The sequence below is a fragment of the Python bivittatus genome, unplaced genomic scaffold (assembly GCF_059951505.1).
Source record: "Python bivittatus isolate LINGU-HERP-01145 unplaced genomic scaffold, Pbiv_v1 ctg000320_np1212, whole genome shotgun sequence".
Classification (NCBI taxonomy): Eukaryota; Metazoa; Chordata; class Lepidosauria; order Squamata; family Pythonidae; genus Python; species Python bivittatus.
This window is the reverse complement of record NW_028277052.1, coordinates 4013477-4029026: the sequence shown is the minus strand read 5'-3', so window position 1 is coordinate 4029026 and position 15550 is coordinate 4013477. Positions and strand designations below refer to the sequence as shown.

Sequence of the window (15550 nt, the reverse complement as noted above, 5' to 3'; positions counted from 1 at the left end):
AGACACAAGATGAAATTCCATTATTTGGGAGACTAGGGACAATGAAGACTGTGTTTAATACTTCCTCCCCTCCTTTAGTCAAGTCTGCGACAGCTTCTCCTGTTTGTTTCAAAGAAAAAGAATGGGGTCCACTGAAGGAGGACCATGGCTTGACATCAAGTGCAACATACAAAGGTTTCTTCAAATATTGAGAGATGGGAGTCATTGATCTCACTCTTTGGGGAAAGGTGAATGCTCTCAGAATGAATATTATGCCCAGATTAATTTATATTTTGAGAGGAATTCCAGTTCATATATCTGGAAAATATTTTCAGAAAATAAATTCTTTATTTAGAAAATTTTTACGGGGTTCTTTAATTCTAAGAATATCCTTACAGAAAATGCAATTACCAATGAATGAGGTTTTCCGAATCTGGAGCTATATCATCAAGCTTACTTACTGTCAAGTATTAAATACTGAAAGCCAACAATTGGTGGTAACTTTCTGATTTGGGCAACTTTGGAATATACACATATAGTACCTTTGGTTGGATGTACAGTATTAGGATCTAAATACACTAGAACTCTAGTATCTCTGGAAACAATTATGTCACCCAGAAAGCTATGGAATGGAATATGTAATCAAAAAAGATATGACCCCTTTTCCCATGCTAAATTGACATTATGGGGAAACCCAACATTAAATATTGGGAAAAGATGGTGAGAGGGAAAAAATGGATGGAAGTGGGGATATTGACTTTGGACCAACTGACAGACGATGAAGATGAATTTTTAATATACACTGTGTTAAGAGATAAGTATCATCTATCAGATGTAACCCAATGGCAATTTTTACACCTACATTTTTTAACAACATTAATTGGACCAGCAGCATTTTCAGCTTCTGAGATACCTGAGATACTAGAATAACTTGTTAAATCCTTTAAAACTAAAAAACCTACTATTAGTTTTTTATAGATATTTGTTATCAATAAATCAATTTGATATGCAAATGCTAAGAAATGAGTGGAATAAAGAATTAGAGGTTCCTATATTGCCTAGACAATGGGAGCGTGTCTTAACTTCTAGAGCAAGGTGTCAATGGACCTTAAATTACGACTTATACAAGAAAAAATAATATTTAGAATTTATTGGACTCCACTATGTTTGTATAGAAGAGGATTGTCTAAGCATTTGTTGGAAATGTAATAAGGATAATGCTTGTTTAAAATACATGTTTTTACAATGTCTTACACTTACTACATTTTGGGAGAAAGTAGTAGATGATATAAATATAATCGTGCGACAAAAGCTAACATTTTCAGAGGACAACATTCTCTTGAATTACATACCTAGTACATGGAATTTGACAACTGGACAACATAAATGGATTCTCCATGCCCTTACTATGGCCAAAAGACTGATATTGCAGCATTAGAAAGAGAAATGCATGGCCCCATTCACTCAATAGATTGAAGACCCGATTACACTTGCCACCTATGAGTGGATTGCCTATAGACACAGACTTTGTATGGACAAATATAATGAAATATGGGACTCATTTATACAAAATACAGTAGGTTAAAAAAAAGCATAATAGCTATATAAGTGTATTATACAAATATTGTATAATATTTGCATTAGATAAATATATATAGAATTGGAACTGTTTACTGTTAGAATGCTATATAATACTTCGTTTTGTTTTTTCTGTTTTTTTTCATTTTTTAAAGCACTTGTTCTGTTTTTTTTTCTTTGACAATGTATGTATTTCTATCATAGTTATCTTTGTGCATTGTTCCTTCTTTTTCTGTCATTAGTTTAAAAGCAATAAAAAACAAATAAGAATATTTTTAAAAAATCAGCAACACTCTTGAAGAGTGATCTTGCCAAGTAAAATTAACACTGTCATCCATATATTTGTAGTTTGCTAATAAGAAAAGACAGCATCACTTTGCTGATTGAAGGAATTTGTCAAGAAGTTAAGGATATCTTAGGGAATGGAATAAATGTATTAACGTTCATGATGATGACTTCAAGCCACAGATGGTTCCTATTCACCATGAATTCAAGTGGGTCAAATATTCACCCCATTTACAGTTGTGGTATTGGACCAACATCCATAGTATAAAGCATGGGGGCAGAAAAAGGGTTGCTTGGAACCAATCTGTTATTATTTAAATTTCATTTTCTTTAACAGACACTTCTTTAACAGTGGCTGAGGAAGATGGATGCTATAGTCCAGTGTTTCTCAACCTTGGCAACTTTAAGATGGGTGGACTTCAACTCCCAGAATTCCCCAGTCAGCATTCTGGCTGGGGAATTCTGGGAGTTGAAGTCTTCCCATCTTAAAGTTGCCAAGGTTGAGAACACTGCTAACACTTCTGGAAGGAACTAGAATGGAGAAGATTGGCACAATGAATCAGGATAGTAAAGCACAGACAAAGCCCTAATATTGACTCAGTAAGACAGACAACTGGAACAATAGTGGATGATTGACACAACGAAAATAGAGCAGTGGGTTAACAGAGTAAACAGTGGAAGTCATCTGTCAGTCAAAATATATTCAACAGTCTTGTTGATCTTAAATATTTTTTTAAAAAATCATTTCATTTCATTTCATGCTGTTTTCCAAAACTGCACCCTAAGGTTTTCAAATACGTGATATTTCAACACCAGGGCTAAAATCAAATTCCTGACAGTATCATGACAGCTTGACCTTCATCATCCTTCCCAGAAATCTCTTAAAAGAATAAAAAAAAAAAGAATAAAGCAGCTTGAACAGCATTTACTTACACTTTATCAACTTAACCACCTCCAAATGGTTTGAATGTGTTACCAGAGTCCCATTCACCTATCAAAAGATAACAAATGCACTTATTTTGATTTTCAACTTGAGTAAGATGACAGATCTCTTAACCCACAGAACTAAACCGATTTAACTTCCCCCATGCTCTTCATTAGGAATTCAGTTCCAATATCATGCTGGACAAAACTACCCTCCAAGATTCAGTCACCTCTTTTAAAAACAAAATCATCACACAGAGCATATATTTGTACAGCAACAGAAAAAGACTAAGTTATTCTCTATGGGCTATTCTACAGCCAAATTTTTAGACATTCTGAGGTCTAGTTTAGAAAGTGGGGGAAAAAATCAAGCGTAAAGGCATGAAGCAGGAGTTCTGGCTTTGCTTTCATATACATATTCATGTTTTAAGACCTTTTTGCAGACATGAAGTTGTAATCTAGTGCCATTTATATCAGTCTACAAAGCAAAATTATTTTAAAAAGCAGCTAGAAACAGGCACTTATTGCTCACAGTAAACTCCTAACTTAAGTTCAGAGGACTTCAGATGCTCAAGTACCCATGCTTACACTGCCTCTTGCTTTTTGGCTGTGACTCAACCTCCCCCCCCCTTTTTTTGGTATGACCCTGTTTTTGTGTTTGAAAAAAATCATTTGCCACTTAACAGACATTCAGCTTTATTGAACCCCCCTCCACACATCTGTTCATCAAATAAAGGATTTATTTGTACTGCTAATTCTAAACATAGATACACAGCCTGCATTTCAACTGTTCCTCAGAGGTAAGGTTTAGCAAAACATATAGAGTGATGAAAAGTGATGAATGCTACTGAGGCATTCCCAGTTCTCACCTCCTTCAAATTATTCTTCCAACACTAAGTGATCCTACCTTAATGATACGGTCACCAGTTTGAACCCCAGCCCGCATGGCTGCTCCATCTAGACAGAAGAATCAGCTACTTAAAATTCAATACATTATTTCTAGCATTTCCAGTTATGCAAGGTATTGTAGAAAAAGAATCTTGTTAGCAACATATCAGAAAGGGTGTGGTAGCACCTTTTCCAAGTAACACATTTTATTAAAAAAGCATAAGCTTTTGTGAGCTTCGGCTCACAAAACTCATCCCTTTTAATAAAATGTGTTAGTTGGAAAAAGTTCTATCAGACTCCTGCCAGTTATGCAAGGGCCACACGCAACAAAGCATGATTTCTTTCATAACAAAGCATTATGAAGAACTTGGTTTGTGAAAATGCAAAGTCTCCCAAGGCTTTATTAAACTTACCCCAAGCTAAACAGGTTACTTGGTCTTTTTTTTTTTTTCAAACAAGCAAGCTTGATACTTTTATTATGCCTGGCTTTTACAACTGTATCTACAGTATATTTTTTCTGATATGCAAAAAGCACTGTTTTGGACTTGGTACTGTACTTCAAGCACAACATTCTGTCATTCAATAGCCTTTGGTATCACTTTGGATGTTACCACAACAGTGAGTATAAATTAAATTGTGTGATTTACTTGTATACTGTAACATATAATAGTATGTTTGTGTTTCTTCCTTCATGTATGTACTGCAGAAACATGTTAAGAATTAGGGCCAAGGATAACCCTCTTAAGCATGTTTTTACAACACAGAGCACATTTATATCTCATGCATTACAGCTGCATACTGCAAAATGTGCCTGCTAGAACTATAACATGTAAAGTGGTCCTGAATCAGTCTACTCACCTTCTTTGACAGACTGTACAAAGACTGGGTTGTCGCCACTGACTGTTAACCCAAATCCATTTTCATCCCGCTGAATAATAACACACCGTTGAACTAGACCTGTACAGGAAGGAGAAAGAATGACAAGGAGACATCAGTGTAGGCATCAGAGAAAAATCATTTGCTGGTAAAAATTTCTCAAAGTCCACCACATGAAAGCTTATGCAAAATGAAGCTGGGGATGGCAGTGGAGAAGGAAGAAAACAAAAAATAGAAGATTGGGATAGAAGGCAGAAGATAGGTCAGTTGCCTTTCAGACACTGATTATATGAAACAGAGATAACAAGGAGAAGTTTGCTTTGGTGCACTGAGCATATTCTAAACATAGATCTTTTAAGAACTGTTTACGTCATTCCATACATATAATCTTTCTAAATAAAATAAATGAAATGTGTATCGCTATAAAATTTGTCTAACTCTTCAAAATGACTGAAGATTCACCATACTCAAATTTGTATGATTCATACATTTTTCTAATAGCAGGAAAGTAACCACTAATAAGCTATTAAAATTCTCAGGGAGTGGAAGCTGATCATGCTTTCAACTCATTGTCATGAAATAAACTACAGCCTTACTGCAAGGAATGATCAGTCAAGTTGCTAATCCCAAGGCTCTATTAAATGCCATGAAGATCCATTCTGTACTCATTCAGACATTTACATCTGTAAGATATTACCTATACAGGTAGTCCTTGACTTACAACCACAATTGGGATCAGAATTTCCATCACTAAGCAATGTCGTCATAAAGCGAAATGTCACATGACCACATCACTTAGCGATGGCAACCCCAGCAGTACTGTTTGCTGTTGTTAACCGAGAATCACGGGTCACTAAGTGAGTACCCATCCCAATCCAAGCCATTCTGGGCTTGGACCATCCCAGCCCTGAGCCTCAGTAAGGTAAGGGACTACCTCCAATTCTCCCCACCAACCTATCTCCCTCCCATCTCTGCCCTTTTGGCCATCCTGCACCCTGCTTTGCGGGATGGCAAACAGCCCCAGAACTGTGAAGCTCTGGGGCTGCTTGCTATGTCCCGGGAAGCAGCAGCCACCCCAGCCCAGTCCCAGCTGCAGTCACCCCTGCCACCCTGCACTCCAAGACCCCTGCTGCCCTGCACTCCGACACCCCAGCTGACCTTCGCCATCTTTTTGTTCCTGCTGACTAGGCATGCCTGGCCTGGTTGCTGGTCTGGTCTGGGGCTGGGCTTCACGTTGTGGGGAAAAAAAGCAGAAAGCAGTCCCAGAGCTGCGGCATGCCAAAAAGCCCCTTTGTGCCTCACTCCTGGGCTTCGTGCAAAGGGGCTTTTTGGCGCACCTCAGCTCTGGGGCTGCTTTTTGCTCTTTTCACAGTGCGAAGCCCAGCCCCAGCGCGGCCCAGCAGCCAGGCTGGTCATATCTCATCAGCAGCAGGAGTGAGAAGACAGTGAAAGTCAGCTGGGGCAGTGGAGCACAGGGAGCCAGGGAGCCAAAAGTGCACAGATGGGGAGATAGGCAGGTGGGGGAGTTGAAGCGTCCCTGTGGTCATAAGTGCAGGCGGGCTACCAAGCACCCGAATTTTGATCAGGTGACCGTGGGGGTGCTACAATGGCCATAACTTCAGGCATGGGTCATAAGTCCCTTCATTCAGTGCCACCATAACTTTGAATGGTCGTTGAACAAAAGTTCGTAAGTCAAGGACTACCTGTAGTTAAACTTTATCATGGATGCAATCTGTGTTTTTTCAAAGGGAATCTGATCATTTCAATCAGAAGTGGGCTGTACCAATGAAAGAGCATCAGGACTTCTTTGGTGCATCCTACTCCAAATATCCTTCTTTGAGCATATGCTCAGTGACAGCTCAGATTCACAAATCTTAATTACCATGGATTTACCTCACTAATTGATAGGAAGCTCCTAATTAACCAATACTTTGATGTACTAAGAATCACAAGTTATGGAAATCAGCATACAGTGATTGATTCCACTCATATTCTCTCCCATTCATGGATACATTTGTGTTGAATCACACTGAGGAGCTGACGGCATGGACAGTTTTTGTTTTAATATGATTTTAAAGCTGACGATCAAGTCATCACAGTCTAGATTTGTTCCACAGGATGATAAGTAGAAAACAAACTACCGAAACAGCTGGTTATTTAATGATACTTCTTTAAAACTATGCCAACGGCAGTGATCAATGGGTAATGTCATCAAATCTCTCTGATGCAAAGATTATCTACATACTGCCAATCCCAGATTGAACACTGACTATTTCACTGCCTCATATACTTATCTGGGTGGGAGAAGATTGTCAAGGTACTATACTCTTATTACCTAGATTCTACAAGAACAAAGAGATATTTTTGTTATTAGATATGATAACCAGATTGCTCACTATGTGGCTTCTTTTGCAGTAGCATACATAACATTATGCATAAAATACTTGAGGACTGTAATGATTGTAAAGGAGATTTCTTTACTTAATGAGGTAAATACTCTGTAAACTCAGTGAAAATTAACTTTAATGTTTCGTCTCTTGCTCTGGGTAAACCTTGTGTAACAGTCTATGAATACACGCTTAATAAACCAGGATGGTTATGGATTGATTTTTTTTTTTTAAATGTGGCTGTACATTTAGGAAGCTGCCTCATAACTAAGAAAAACAACTGACTAAGCTATTTACCCAAATAAGAAAGTGGGAGAAAAACATGAAAGCATCCAATTACTCAGATAATTGGCCAATTAACTTCAAATATAAAATTATGTAATACTAGAACAAAATTAAAGCATATATCCAAACATCCCTGGATATAGCTCTATCAATTCACCTATTTAGAAAATACACATGATAGGTGAACCAACTTTTAATTCATCCTTCTGAGCAAAAATAAGAATACAATTTGATACAGCAATAATTCTTGATAAATATGGTAGCTTGCAAATTCATTATGTAAGCAATTGCTCACACACAATGAAGAACTTAAGCAATTAATTTTTTCTCTGACATGCACTAATTTGATGAAAAAAAGAGACCTCTAACAAAATTTAGGGAATAAAAATGCAAATATAAGCTATCTATCACTATTTCCCCAAAAAGGCTAATAGCATGAGGATAGTCTATTCTGTTTTGTATTCTTGGTTTAACCATGCTATCAAGGTAATGTCTAAAGGTGCCCGATGCCGAATAGAATTGGTTATACTTCTTATCTTAAAAAATCCAAAAACAAAAGAAATCTTGAGTATCACTTCATCTCCAATTCTTTAAGGGATTAAATATCATTAGCCTTGACTCAAAATATGGTGTTGAAGGTAAGGCATGGAGAAGAAATAAATCCTTTTTCCACTAAAACAAAACACAATTCATATAAAATTGCCAAACAGACAAATTTTATGAGTAAGAACTTATCTTCCTAGAAAAACCTTTGCCAATTTTAGCCATCTGCATAGCTTCTTTTCCTGTGCATATCTTCCTAATTTTGTTTCCAAAACTGCTATTAATCAAATGTTTTGTAATAGATGCTGCTTTGTGACACCTCCTACAAAATTCACAAATATAATTTTAGAGCATATCAGAAGGCTTTAACAAAAGGGGAGTGCTATAGATCCGGATGAAGATCTTCAGTTGGTTAAAACTGCTCATCCATGCCTTGATATTAAAGTAATCACGTCATTCTGTGGTTATAAAAGCAGGACAACTAAGAATTTTAAAGTGTACTTTTTGCTTAGAGTTATTACTTATAGGCAAGATACAGAAAGACCTAAATAAGTGAAATGGAATAGCACAAAATATCCATCTGGAAAGTAATACAAGCAAATGTACAAGAGATTTATGAACCTCAGTTTTTTATTTCATGGTGTCTAGTACATGCAACAATGTGTTTAAAATGCTGTAAAGTTGATTGAAGGAAGTGGTAATTTTAATGGCTGGATGATTAGGGTTCATCAATAACTAAAAAGTATAATGAAGTCATCCTTATTTCAAAATTGTTTCCCTTTAACTTGAGGTATCTAAGTTTTCCTCTTAGGAAACTCCAATTTCTGTAAATAACTTGATTTCAATATGCCATGTCTAAAATTACTTTTCTTTAGACGCAAACCAGGATAATTACCAAACAATGCAAACTCAAGATAAAGGCACTGAACTATGCTATAGATCTCTTTCTTAATAATGTAAAGGAAAATAACATTTAGCCATTCTAAAGCAAATATAAAACATTATTATCCTTTCAGATACTAAGAAAGAGAAATACTGAAAAAAGACTGATCTTCTAATTTTCATCATGCTAAATCCTTACTTACTTTACATCTCTTTCCAGACAGCAATCAAGGACTATGGACCAGAAAAGGAATTCAGAAAAGGAATTTCAAGAGTTTTCATCTCAAAAAAGGTAATTGCCACACCTCTAATCCCCTTTGACACTTCAAATTATTTCCTTCCCAGTGTCCAGAAGCAAGCAGAAAGACTGCAGGATAAAGCACAGCATTCTCTGCTTGAAAGTTCTTAAATAGCCTGTCCTATCCAAAGCAAATATTGCAAACTTTTCCACACAGTTTTCAGGCTAGGAGGAAGGGGGGGGGGGGGAGGAAGCAAGCTAGGAAACCAAACCACCAAAGGAAGGAGTGGAGCTTTCATAGTTAACTTGTAACTGAACAGATAGAATTTTTGCAGGAAGTCTGAGAGGAAACAAGGCTTGCATTACGAAGTCATGCTTTATTACATATACATGAAAAGTCAGGATAGAGTGTACAACAAAGAAAAGAAAGTATAGATAAATTCTAACAGGCACACCACATATTTCCCATAAGCAAGGCAGATTAGTTACTTCACAGAAAAACTTTGCTATGCAGTGGTTTCTCCCAGTAGTACATTAGGAAAGACTAAGACCAGTAGTTACACCTCTGTGCAATACAACTGCATTGCAATTTCATAAAATGCTATGTAAATGGCTTTTCTGAATGTAGCACAAAAATGTGCAAATAGCTGCAAAGGAAAGAAATATATTCCCATAAAAGGATTTTAGTCCAATAAAATCAGACCCATGCACTGTCAGAAGCAGTTATTTTTATTTTTTAAAGAGATGGCTAAAATGTCTTTTATGGCTATATCTGCAACCTCCACTGTAGGTGCTGCTTATCTACCAATCAAAGGGAAAGAGGTATCTATTTTATAAAGCATTCTGTCTCCCATAAAGAAGATACAGTTTTGGAAAAAAAAATCCCAGGAAATCTTTGGGAACTTATTGTTAGTAATAATCTTAACAGCTTTGGATGTATCAATTTAAACTATATCCAACTATTCATTGGGTAAATAGCAGCAGATCAAAATTTAGGCAGGCTATAAAGATTTCTGTCGTACAATTAACTGAAGTCTCATATTGTAGCTACAAAGCCATCCATGCCATCCTACATAGTTCTGTGGAATTTTTAAAATATTTCATATGATAAAGAGATATCTATGGAAAATTCCAGCAAGTAATGCTTGAGAAGCTAAAAAGTGAAAAGACTGTCCCTTTCTTTAAGCAAACTGCTATCATATTCCACAGAGTACAACTCCACAGTTTCAGAAAATTGTTTTACCCATATATCAGTTTGTGCCAATTCCTCAAACTTTCCAACCCAAAGAAAATATTTCATTAGAGACTGGAAGACAATATAGGAAGCATCTAATGTTTGCTACACAGGTTAGTATCCACCAGCAAGCTTGCACATTTAAGCCACATTAAAAGCTCAGTCCTTTCCCCTGATGCAAAGTTAGCCATGCATAGCAGGGAAAAGGCAGAGGCCTTGGGCACACAGAACAATCGAACAGAACACACTGAACAAAGGCACAAGGCTTCAGTGGCTGCTTCAGCTTACCATATGTCTCGGATCTACTCTCCTCTGAGCTATACTTTGTCTTCCTGGAGGAGCTATCTGCACGAAAGCAGGAGAAAAGGAGAAGAGATATAGGAAATATGGAGACCAACATGGAAAAAATTCATTAAAAATAAAATGATTTCTATAATTGGGTTAATTCGTGCAAAACACAAACAAGATATGAGCATACAGAGATGATACTATCTGAAATCAGAATGTGAAATAATAGCAGTTGACTATATAGATAACACCAAATGTAAAGTTCCAGTAAGAAAAAAGAAGGTATAATCAAGCTCTCTCCTTTCTATAGCAAAGCGTAATTGGAAAAGATGTTTTATACATATAAAATTATAATGCACAGTCTTTTATATAAAGCCCTACATTTGCCAATGGTACTCAGAAAATAAAACTGAACTATCCCAGCCACATTGGAAATGGCAGAAAGCCTTGAGCTTAGTTATTTTGGGAATACTTTCTTCCCCATTCCTGAAATAGCTAGGGATGTTTTGTTGCTTCATGGATATCCCTTCTTGAACATATAGGTCAAAGGATCCTGAATATCTCTAATCACAATGCTGTAGGGACACATTAACATACGAGAATATAAGTATATTTTCATTTCTTTCACTATTCTTATTTCAGTTCTTTTTAATGTCCATTTAAAACTGCACTCATCTGGCAAAATAAGGAAATATTGGCTACTTTTATATTAAAAGCCCAACTCTTAAGAAGATCACACTTCACTCATCCTCACAGCCAAACTCTGAGTAAGTATTCTTTTTATGTTATAGATGGGGAAATGCTACATTATGCTGTATAGGGAATGGCCAATTCTCCCAAATTCAAGCCTAAGAGCTACCTCCAGGATCTCATCTAGCAAGTATCAGCAAAGAGAAGGTATAAATATTTGGTCCAAATACAATATGTTCTTTCTCTGTAATTATGCATCTTCCCGTATCACACACTGCGATCTTCAAAGTTATTCTCATTTGGGGTAAATTCTTGGAGAATAACGGACAGAATAGCTAAGTTGCACAAACGAAAAGCAACACACCATGTGGGGCCAAGAGGCTCACCCGCAAGCCAGTCACACAGTTAGGAGCATACAGCAGTCAGTCACTGGGTTAGTAGGTTGGGGTGGGTGGAACCTTCACATGCAGACTAATTTCCAAGACAGCATTAGACTCTGAATGCAATACAGATGGTCTACAAGTATAGGGAAACAAAAGAAAGAAAATGAATGTGTCTGTCCAGTTAAAGTTGATAGAAATATAAAATAATTGAGCGCAATTTCACTCAGAAGAAAATACTCCTCAGCTCCAGACCTGAGTAATGTTAAGTATTTGCTCCATAGGCAAACAAACTGTCAATATAATTCATCTAGCCCAGTATGTTGTTATCTACAGGCAATATCAGACACTAAAGAGAAAATGGAACACAAGGCCCACCCAAAGGAATTCCCAAACACAGGTAAACTGAACAACATGTTACTTTTTAAACAGCTGCAGTATGATCAAGAAAAAGCATGCAACATAACTATAAATTGGTGCAATACTTCATTTACACTAGCCCACATGGGATGATTGCTAGTAACATGGCTTATTCATTAAGAAAATAAGCAATCACATGCTGGATCAGGCCTCTGGCTTGTCTACTACAGCAGTCTGTTCTCATAATGGCTAACCAATTGCCAAGGAAGTCCACTAGTCTCCCAGCAGATGGCCTTCAGAGGCAGTAACACTGCCATCAAGGCTAATAGCTATTGATCCCTATTAATGCAAAGGAAATATATATATATATACACAGATGAGTATAATCACAGGCAGATGAGTATAATCTAATGCAACTGTTGGATGTGCTTTATATAACTGTTTCCTGAAGCTTTACACTCAAACAAAACTGGATCTTCTAATGATTAAAAAAGCCACAATGGGCTCTGTTCTTAAGTGCAGAACGTGTGTTATAGGGTGCTACATTCACAACACTAGTGTTCCAACTAAAAAAACGAAAACAAAAAAGCAGCCACCAGAGTCTCTAATTGAATCAAAATAACAAGACAGGGGAAACTAAATATATCACTTGTATAATCTGCCCATGAGGCTTCAAAGATCTCTCTTCTAACAGAAGATGTATACTTTCCTACCTTGGCCTCAACTTTCCAGGTAAATTTAAAACAAACAAAAGTCCCATTTACTATGCAACTCCAGAAGTATACAACTAAAGAACAAAATAATAAGGAAAGCTGTGCTATCCCAGTTACAAAAATATTAGGCAATTAAAATAAAAAAAAGAAACCCTGAAATTGTCTCTGAATATAATATTGGTGAAAGAGGTTAGACAACATTTTAATTCCAAAGCTGGGTAACATGAAGATCTGGACTGTTATTTGGGATGTAAAGACAATTCTACCTGTTGGGTCAAAATCGTGGGCACTAATGCAGCGCTCAACCTTCTGCTTCTTGTCTGCTGGAGACTCTCTGCTCAGAATGCTGCCATGCCTGAAGCCAACAAAAAGAAAAAAGTCATTTTTACGGCATTACATAAACTGAGCTAAATTTATTTTTCATAATCTTAAGAGCCCTGCTAATATGTGCTAATTTTCCATATTATTTCTGTGCAGGAAAGTAAACCAAAGGCAGGAATCCATGGTTCATTTCCAATGTCACAAATAAATCAACCTGGTTAGTGGAACTTGGATACAGCTAGATGTATCCAAAAACTCATTTTTCTGTGGGTTATTGGAAGATGGGGGAAAACCAGAACTTTCTTAGTAGATACAGAAAGTCAAATCCTTAGAAACTTACCTTGTAGGTTTTTTGAGGGGAAACCTGAAAAGTAAAAATAATAAATAAAAATAGTTAGTATCATATAAATTATTTCCAGATTACAGGAAATTAAAGCCAGCCTCCATGTAATAGATTTAAGGATTTAAATTTGTAATCACTTTTATTCCTTCTTTTTTCAGATGCACATTTTGAACTGCTGTTTGGCTTCCCACAAAATAACTAAAGAAACATGGAAGACTTTAATCCCATGATCTGCTCAAGGATTCTATTCTATTACACATCTATAAAGGTTTCTTTCAGGTAGTGCTTCTATTATGCAAATATTCTATTCCTTTTTTCCATATGAAAATGACTAACACTTCTTCTAGCTATTGAAATCATTCATTGTGGTATAATTACAGGAACCCCTAAAACGAGATGCAGCATTAAATTCATCAGGATTTGAATCACAAGAATAATATTCTAGTATATAGTTCAGTCATTCCTTCAGTCTTCGGTCCATCAACAAACAATGAAATAATTGATTTACTCCTAAATTCAACACAATAATTTTTAACAAATATACACTGTACTTTAAGGTATTTAAAGCACCTATTAGAAAAGTATTTAAGAATCTGTTGCACACAAAAACAATTGAGTCACTCACTTCGTTCTACACAAAACTGTCAAATGAAAATTGGTTATAAGCTGTACAACATTATAATGCAATCAAGTAGCTTCATTTCAAAGCTGAAAAAAACTTTATTAATGAAACCAGCATTAGCATTTTTAGCATCTCTCTCAATTTTATTCCTAAAAATTAGAGTAGATTTGTTTCACAGATTTAGAGGTAAAGACTCAGAAATGCATTACTGGGAAAATATATTCCATACTTATTCTTCCTTAGCCTTCATCTTTCTACATGAGAATTCTAGCTTTCAAGCAATGCTGCATATGTCAAGGGGGACAAATTTTACAAAGGGCTTCTGGGACAGATTCTCAGAAGCTGATGGGCTGCAAGCCAGATTTTCCAGTCTCTCTTTTTTCCTCTCTCTTCATCCATCCTGAAGGGGAGGGAGGAATAAAAAGGAGTAATGACAGAGATAACTACAGGGAAACCACACATAATCTTACACATTGCTATTATGCACTGCCCACTCCTTGAAGAGTAGGACCTAAGAATATTAGTTTCTGCTTTCCACTGTAAAATGCTGTTACTTAGTACACAGAAAGACCAAAATAACACTTAAATTGGATGAACGTCCTGCCTTTATTAAAATCCTGCTCTCTTCTGTATCTATATACTACTAAAATTCTTGTCTGTTTGTAACCTTCAATTAGCCAAAATGGTGCATCATAACACAACAATTTTTGAATGAAGGCACCTCAAATTGGCTAACTTAAAGAATGTGTACAAAATCCAGGACCCATTACTCCTATGTAACTGAAATTTCAAGGATCTTCACACCAGTTGTATTGGCAAAATTGTGGCCACTGCACTGCCACCATACCCGGCCACAGTCACATGATCATGATTTCCAATACTCCCTGCCAGCTCCCCACAACCAAAGTCAATGGGGAAGCTGACAGGAAGCCAGAAATTGCTCCCACTGATTTTTTGCCTGCCTGTGGTCTTTGTTGATCTCTTTAGGTAAGTAATTTTTGACTTATTACTGAAGTTCATTTGCCATAGTAAATTCTGACTTATTATTGAAGTTTGTTACAATTATTCTCCTATATGATATATAGTCTTCTTACAATTCAGGAAAATTTAATCTTCATTCTGGTCAAATCAGACTGCACTACCTTTCTCTCAAATGATGACCCAACAGGTCACAGGTTGTCTAGTACTGTAATCCAATAAAAGCCAACCCTAACTCTAATATGCCATCACACGCACAGAACATATACACAAGGGGAATATTTTTCCTCATATGATTTAGATATTATTCACAGAACATGATTATTTGCTGAATATATTAATATATTTTGGTGTAAAACCATCTTCCCAACCTGATACGACACATCTGTCAAGTCCCAACACAACTGGGTAAGATACTCTGAATAGTGTCAGAAATTAAATAGGTGGTGTATGTATATCAGTATAAAATAAAAGATTCAGATGTATGCATTCAAGAAACCAAATTAAACTGGTATCCACTGTGGTGTAACTACTTAAAAAAAAACCTCTGGTAGCTTCTTTTAAGATTAATCTATTTTTATTTTACAAATTATTGTTGGTCACACTGTCAGCCAGATGTTTAGACTGGATTTGGCATTTTTATCCACCTATCAAGTCCTTCCCAAGGACCTGGGGTAGGCAGATGTTGTTTGATGGTGTTAAAGGATGATGATGATGATGGTGATGATGATGATGATAAAACTGCACTACACCTAG

At 36.4% G+C, this 15550-nt stretch overlaps 1 protein-coding gene across 2 annotated transcripts in view; it reads right to left on the bottom strand.

The window, feature by feature from the left end:
• Positions 1–15550, bottom strand: part of ARHGEF12 (Rho guanine nucleotide exchange factor 12) — an 82654-nt gene that overhangs the window by 36961 nt on the left and 30143 nt on the right. The window contains exons 2-7 of one of the 2 annotated variants that reach the window (XM_007422875.3): positions 13192–13215; positions 12797–12885; positions 10388–10444; positions 4513–4611; positions 3674–3723; positions 2776–2833 (exon numbers count right to left, since the gene is read on the bottom strand). In XM_007422875.3, the coding sequence (XP_007422937.1) occupies positions 2776–2833; positions 3674–3723; positions 4513–4611; positions 10388–10444; positions 12797–12885; positions 13192–13215 (377 nt within the window). The remainder of the gene's footprint in view (positions 1–2775; positions 2834–3673; positions 3724–4512; positions 4612–10387; positions 10445–12796; positions 12886–13191; positions 13216–15550) is intronic. The other variant, XM_007422876.3, reaches the window with a different exon arrangement.